We start from the raw sequence: 7,332 nt of genomic DNA, 5'->3' as shown, positions 1-7,332 counted from the left end.
GCGGGGACGCTGCTCGGCGGCAGAGTTGTGAGGGTCACGGGGGCTAATGCCAGCGCCTGATGCACAGGCTGGGGCACCAGCTAGCCGGTCCCGAAGGTCACGGACGTTCGGGCGTCCGCGAGAGGGAGCGCTGGAGACAGCTGCTGCCGCGCCCGCAGCAGCCCCAGACGTCGGCGCCGCTCGGAGCCGCGGGGCAGTTCCCTCCCCGTCGCCGTCTGGGCCCGCCCTCTAGCCGCGCGCGGGGGGAGACATGATTGACGGGACGCGAGCGGCCAATCGGACGGCGCCGGCGGGCTCCGGGGCGGGGCGGCGCCGGGCAGGCTGCCGGCGCGGGGCGCTATTTACGGCGCGGCGCTGGGCCGGCCAGGGCGGGCGCAAGCGGGAGCTCGCGGCGGGCGCACCGTGCTCCGTGCTCCGTGCTCCGTGCACCGTGCTCCGTGCATCGTGCTTCGTGCTTCTTGCTCCTTGCGCTCGGGCCGCCGTGCTCTGTGGCGGAGCGGAGCCCCGGAGTGAGCGGCGGCGAAGTCGGACCTCTCTCTCTTTCTCTCTTTCTCGCTCTCTCTCTTTCTCGCCCGCTCTCCGCTCCCTGCAGCTCTCGGGGCACGTCGGCGCGCCCCTGCAGCCCCGCTCCATGCTCCGGCCGCCGCCCGGCCCCTCGCCGCGCTGCTGCTGACGGCGCCCGCCGCTGCGGGCAGCACCCATGCCCTCGGCGCCCCGGGCGTCGTAGGCTGCAGCGGCGCCGCGGCTCCGGGGGGCGTCAATGGATCGCCATTCCAGCTACATCTTCATCTGGCTGCAGCTCGAACTGTGCGCCATGGCTGTGCTGCTCACCAAAGGTGGGTGCCGACCCGGGGCGCGAGGGACGTGGGCAGCCGACGCTTTGTTCGCGGCGCCGGGCGAGGCTTCGCCTCCCGCGCGGGAGCCCGCAGGTCGCGACAAGTTGCTGGGTTCTGGGAAGTCGCGGCGGGGGCTCGGCGGCCGCCCCCTCGGCTGGCCCCGCGGCGTTGAGCGGGAGTTGGAGCTGCGGGGCAAGAAGTTGTCACCCGGGCTTTTTTTTTTGCATAAGGGTTTGTCGTGAACTTTTGAACGTGGGCAGCGAGGGCGGCTCGAGGGCACCGCAAGCCCCAGCTCCCAATTGGACCGTACCAGGGAGGGAGGGGTATGAGTGTGTGTGTGTGTGTGTGTGTGTGTGTCCTCAATAGGACAGTGCCTGGGGTGTGTGTGTGTGTGTGTGTGTGTGTGTGTGTGTGTGTCTCCCCAGTTGGACCGTGCCTGGGAGGTGTGTACATGTGTGTCCAATTGGACCGTGCCTGGGAGGGCTGTGTGTGTGTGTGTCCTCAATAGGACAGTGCCTGGGGTTTGTGTGTGGGTGTTGTGTGTGTGTGTGTGTGTGTGTGTGTGTGTGTGTGTCTCCCCAGTTGGACCGTACCTGGGAGGTGTGTATATGTGTGTCCAATTGGATCGTGCCTGGGAGGGCTGTGTGTGTGTGTGTGTGTGTGTGTGTGTGTGTGTCCTGGTCCGTCCCGGCCGAGGGAACCAGTCTGGCTGCCTGGCTGCCTGGGATAGTGTCTTTGTGGATCTGCGCGCGTGTGTCCGTGTGAACCAGCGAAGCCGCCTCCCCGCAGCGTGAGTGTCTATCTCAGGGGTCCCGAGTGTGGATCGTTGTCTGTTGCATGTGGCAGGCTTGAGGGACTCGGTTCTGTGCGGGTCCCGCTGCCCCACTCACCTCGTCTTAAGCTACTCAAGGAGATGGGGCGGGAGGCGGGGGGGAGCAAATCTGCTGCTGGCCGATTTCCCCCTCTCCCCTGCAGACGTTCAGGTTGTAGGTTGAAAGAGCGCAAGTGCCTGTGGATTTCAAGGTTCCCTCACCTCCCCCCTCCTTGAACTCTGCCTACTGTTCTCTGAACAGTTTTTTTTTTAAGTAGGAAGCGTTATTTAGCTTGTGCACCCCCCACTTTTCTCTAATTGCCATGTAGCAGGCATGAGGTTAAAGGATAAGCTAGCCCAGCAAGGATGATGTGCTACAGTATTTATTTATTTTGGAAGGAAGGGTGTAATTAACCCTAAATAACAGCCCTTGCAGCCTGCAGAGGGGAGCCTCCTGGTCCTATCAAAGGCCGGCAGAGCAGGGAGGGACTGAGGCTGACATGAAGTCACAGATACCGAAACTATGTGCCTGATAATGATATAATTAGGGGATCAGAGATTTCTGACTGCTGTGGACTTCAAAAGCTTTAAAAGAAGCCAGTAGACTCTCCTGTAGCCATCTTGACTAAAGCAGACATTTTTGTTTAATCACTACATACAGTTACAAGAAAGGGGGGAACAGAAGAGCATTGTTCCCTGTTTCAAAATACCAGTCCCCTTTCTGGCCTTTTGCATGCCACGGGAAGAAACTTTATGAAACGACAGAAATATAGTTTTAATACAGTCATACAAAAGTCCATTCTCCTGGCGAAAATGTGGCTCCAATTAAAAAAAAAAAGTTGTTAGAACTTTCCTAGTTACCTGTCAAAATTTTATTAGACTGTTTTGGGTCATTGAAAATATAGTATTTTAAATAGGTTCTCATAAACATTTAATCGCTGTTTTACTTGTTTTTCGTTTTCTATTTTCTGTACTGAGGTTGGAGGCTATCAGGCTCAAAATGAACTTTTAATCTGTTTTGCTTCTACCTTTGCTATGGGTATGGAATTTGTCAGACTTAGGGATATGCACCATCCTTTAGGATATCATCCCCACCTAAGATGTGCTTTAAGCAAAAAAAAGTCAACTGGAAAGAGGAGAGAACATTCCTTGCAAAGCCAGCTTCTGATTTGACAGTTTTCTACCAGGGACCGAAGTGGCGGGGGTGGGGGGGGGAGTTTTGGGACAGAGAGCCAGATTTTAGGAGCCAAGAGCAAGACCCCTGCGTTGGTGCTTTGGCCAGTTGCCCTGGCCCTGGAGTTGTCAGAGGTCTGGCTTGAGTTGGCTGATTTTTTTTTTTTTTTTTTTTTTTTTTTTTTTTTTAGAACTAAAGCACTAGCAGCCTCAGGTGAAAACTGAGCATACCATACTGTGGCCTGGAATTTGGACACATAATTAAATGAGACACCTTGCTCAGGCTTTCAAAGAGAGGAGGAGGAGGAAGAAAGGTGAGGGTGGAAAGAGTTCTGTAAAGCAGCAATCTCCGGGTGTTTCATTTTAGAGCAGAGGTCTTAGCAGCTCACAGAACTTCAGATTCAGGCCTCCGGGAGGGAGGTGCATGCCTTAAGCTCAGTCAGTAGAAGCTTTAGCTCTGGCATGCGACAATGGCCGGGGTCCACCTAGTTGGAGAGCAAAATAGTTGATAACTCAGAGCCACATTATTTTTCACTAGAAATTGATGCTTAAAAGACTCCGATCTTGTATCTTGGAGGAAAACACTAAGTGACTTGTAACTCACAAAATAAGTTTTATAAAGGAAACATTTAATCACTTCCTGTAGAAAAATTTGAGGTTTCCTTGAGGATTATTCATTCAACCAGCAGAGGATTTTCAGTTTCAATGTTTTTCCCTTTAGATCCCATGTTGAATTACTCGTATAAAACTAGAGTATAGAGGGGGATGGTGGAGGGGAGGGAGAAGTTAGTCTTACAGTTTTGCCCCCCTTCTCCCACCCCTAGTTTTATGACTTTCCATTTGGGCTGAAAGAAATTGACTTTGGCAAGCAAACCACTAATTGTAAACTGCCTAGTTCCTGTTTTACAATATACTGACTAAAAGCTCCTCTGCATGAAAAGATCTTTATAGGCAAAGTTTGCCTTTTCTAGAGAGGTTGCAAATAGCTGCCCAGTTTCATAGTTTTAAAACCTCCTGACCAGAGCAATTTCTAGATTGTTGTGTTTCTAGTTAATAACTTTATAAGGTGTTAGCTAAAGCTCTTAAATCTTGGCACAGCCCTTTGAGGTAGTAAACAATTCAGTAGTGCCCATCAGATATTTATGCTGACAAAATCAAAAGCCTAGCGTTTTTTTTACATGGCATATCATCAAGGATTAAAAGAAACAAACAATGGCATCTCCCTTCTAGAAATTGCCTTGATTGTTATTTTCCTGCAAAACCCCAGAGAACTGTTTTTTTTTCTTTTCATTTTTTTTTTAAAAGCTGACTCTGCAGAAGGCAAAATCGAATTGTGTTTCTTTGCTACTGGGATTAAAAATTTAAATTCTGTTTCACCTGGCTTGACATTCACTTCAGCGCAGGAGCGCATTGTTTGAAGTTCACTTCAGTGCTGTTGTGCATTGGCAGGGCTTTCCCAAGGTCCACTTGGTTTGGTGTGGCCAGCACTCAGCCGAACCTTCTGAAAGTTGGTGCTTTTGAACTTGAAGTTCTGCAGGCTCCCCTGCTCCTCTCTCAGAGCGGCTGCAGCCGGTGACACTCCGCTTGTCGTTTCTAGGGGAAATCAGATGCTACTGCGATGCTGCCCACTGCGTGGCTACGGGCTACATGTGTAAGTCGGAGCTCAGCGCCTGCTTCTCCAGACTTCTGGATCCTCACAACACAAACTCCCCACTCACCCATGGCTGCCTGGACTCCCTGGCGAGCACTGCCGACATCTGCCAAGCTAAAGAGGCGCAAAACCACTCTGGCCCCACTGTGCCCACAGTGGAGTGCTGCCACGAAGACATGTGCAATTACAGAGGGCTGCAGGATGTGCTCTCTCCCCCCAAGGGGGACCCCTCAGGTAGGTCAGAGCCCTCTCGAACCCCAAGGTTGGGCCTGATCTAGGGAGCCTGACAGCCACAATTTTGTATGTCTGCTATTGATTTTGCTGCTAATGTGATCAGGGACACCAGCGGGAGAAGTGAGGCTGGATGCAAAAGCTGCATCTCTGTGGAGTAGCTTTTATGTCTGCCCAAGCATTAGTTGTCTGTCTCCATAATAGGTTTTGCCTTTTTTTCAACATTTTGAAGACATTAAAAGACCATTTACTAGTGGGTTCTGACAGCCTGTAAACAAATGTTGTTGTAAGCGTCTTTGAATTGTGTGGCAGTGTTTATTTTCGAAATACTTTGGATTGAACTGTCAGCTGCTTTTTTTAAAGGGGGGGTCTACCGGGGTGGGGGACGGGGTGCTGGGCACAGTAGAATGGGTTGATGAGTACGTGGCTCTCATCCCAAGGGTTTTTGCTCATTCTGTTTGTACTCCGGTAGGACAAGGCAACCGGTACCAGCCTGATGGTAGCAGAAACCTCATCACCAAAGTGCAGGAGCTGACGTCTTCCAAAGAGTTGTGGTTCCGGGCGGCGGTCATCGCTGTGCCCATCGCTGGGGGGCTGATCTTAGTGTTGCTCATCATGTTAGCCTTGCGGATGCTTCGCAGCGAGAACAAGAGACTGCAGGATCAGCGGCAGCAGATGCTGTCCCGGTTGCACTACAGCTTTCATGGACACCATTCCAAAAAGGGGCAGGTGGCCAAGTTGGACTTGGAATGCATGGTGCCCGTGAGCGGGCATGAGAACTGCTGTCTCACCTGTGATAAAATGAGGCAAGCAGACCTCAGTCACGATAAGATCCTCTCGCTGGTTCACTGGGGCATGTACAGTGGGCACGGGAAGCTGGAATTCGTATGACAAGAGTCTTATCTCGAGTGAACCTCTCGGACGCTTGAAGACCTTTGAGTTCTGCTGGACAGGAGCACTTTATCTGAAGCAAAACAAGCTATGGCGTCATCATCTTTGGAGAGACAGACAGACCTCTGCAGACAGAATCTTGGATATTTCTCCTGAAGGATTATTTGCACAGACTTAAATACAGTCATGTATTATTTGCTTTAAAAATGATGAAAAAGCAAAGAGAAGACTCTGCACACACTATTGCCAGGGTTATTTGCATCAGGGGGAGCTCAAGTGGAGTGCCCGAATAAACTAGACTGTGCTCTATGCAAGTTCCTACATCTTGATTTATTGTAAAGATTTTAAAATACACACACATATATATATTTTTTTTGTCTGAAATTTAGCAATGTCTTGTCCTAAATTAAAAATGAAGTGGGAAGTGTAAAGAACTACATGTTAATTATACAAATGAAGATTTGTCTTTGTTCTTGGTTTGTTCTTGACTCTAGAATTTGGCTTGATTTTTTTTTTCTCCCCCCTCCCCACCCTTTTCTTCCTTCTTTCAAACAAGACCAAATTTTGTTTATTCTTTGTATGGAGGATTTCTGAATGTGTACTGCCCAGTGTTCAGTGTGTTACACATACCTTTTATTGGGATAATTCTGGATTGATTTTTTTCCTTTAATCTATGAATCACTTAAGCTTATTTATACTGTCAGATATGACTGCTTAATTTTCTGAGTTTGCCTTAGTAAGGGTAATCTATTAATCCACTTGCTCTGAAATACTTTTTAAAAATGTCTACCTCCAACTTAAAAAAAAAAAGTAGGCTCATTTTTGGTAGTGAGTCCCTACTTTTACTGTTGATAATTCGTTTACTCTCAAACCAGATGAAATATTTTGGACCCAAAGTGAGTCATGTTTATTGTATGATTTTCCTAATTTTCAAATCTTAACACAGTATTAAGTTTTATTGAACTTGAGAAAGTTCAGGAAGGAGCTGGTAGGGCATTCACCTCACACTTGTCTGACTTGGTTTGTTCCCTGAGCCCCTCCAGGATTGATCCTGGAGGGCAGATCCAGGAGTAACTCCTGAGCATCACAGGGTGCAGTCCCAAACACACAGACACACAAAAAAGTTTCAGAAAAGTTTTCAACAGTGAACCTAAGATACCAGTTGAGATCGAAGTAACAGTGCCCTACTTGGTTGATTGATGCTCGCATTAGTATAATAAATGGAAGACTGGTTTTAGTCTGAATCTAGGGAAGTAACTGCGGTTTCCAGTTCCCATGCTTCCCATGCTTCGCGACTTCTTTTGCCTGGTAACTTTCCCAGCCTGAATTTAAACTTGGGTCACATTTGTGTACTTCCACCCCTCTCCCCATGGCTCTTTGTTATTTTAAGTGTGAGTATCACTTACCTTGTAGGGTTTTTCCTCCTTAAATCTTTTGTATATTTGAAACTTTCACTTAAAAATTAACTTATAGCCTAAACTTTTGTGTATGGGGTTTTCTTTAATGAATGTTAAAGGATTATTTTCATACTTTCTGATAAATATAAATGGGGTCCCTATAGAGAAATGCGTTGGCTGAGTTGATGGAGACTTTGAGTTGAAATCACTCATTTTAAAATGAGTACCTTGATTATTTAAGAGTTGACAGACCACAGCTCCAGACAAATTAGGCTATGGAATAAATAAGCATTTTAATAAATGACAGGATTTGTAGTGTGCTTTTTAAGGTTGACAGTTCTT

At 48.6% G+C, this 7,332-nt stretch overlaps 1 protein-coding gene across 2 annotated transcripts; it reads left to right on the top strand.

Moving 5' to 3' along the window:
- Window positions 1-732: 732 nt before the first annotated feature.
- On the top strand, window positions 733-6,064 carry BAMBI (BMP and activin membrane bound inhibitor). 2 transcript variants are annotated; one of them, XM_056132830.1, is made up of 3 exons: window positions 733-836; window positions 4,418-4,705; window positions 5,175-6,064. In XM_056132830.1, the coding sequence occupies exons 1-3, from the start codon at window positions 761-763 to the stop codon at window positions 5,591-5,593; spliced, it is 783 nt and encodes a 260-aa protein (XP_055988805.1). In that variant the 5' UTR covers window positions 733-760; the 3' UTR covers window positions 5,594-6,064. The 2 variants fall into 2 exon arrangements, with proteins under 2 accessions (XP_055988805.1, XP_055988812.1); XM_056132837.1 differs by lacking the exon at window positions 733-836 and adding an exon at window positions 1,522-1,626.
- The last annotated feature ends 1,268 nt before the right edge of the window (window positions 6,065-7,332 follow it).

Source organism: Sorex fumeus, unplaced genomic scaffold (genome assembly GCF_029834395.1).
Source record: "Sorex fumeus unplaced genomic scaffold, SorFum_2.1 ptg000007l, whole genome shotgun sequence".
NCBI classification, from domain to species: domain Eukaryota; kingdom Metazoa; phylum Chordata; class Mammalia; order Eulipotyphla; family Soricidae; genus Sorex; species Sorex fumeus.
Note: the sequence above shows the minus strand (reverse complement) of the source record. Positions and strands in the feature narration are given on the sequence as shown.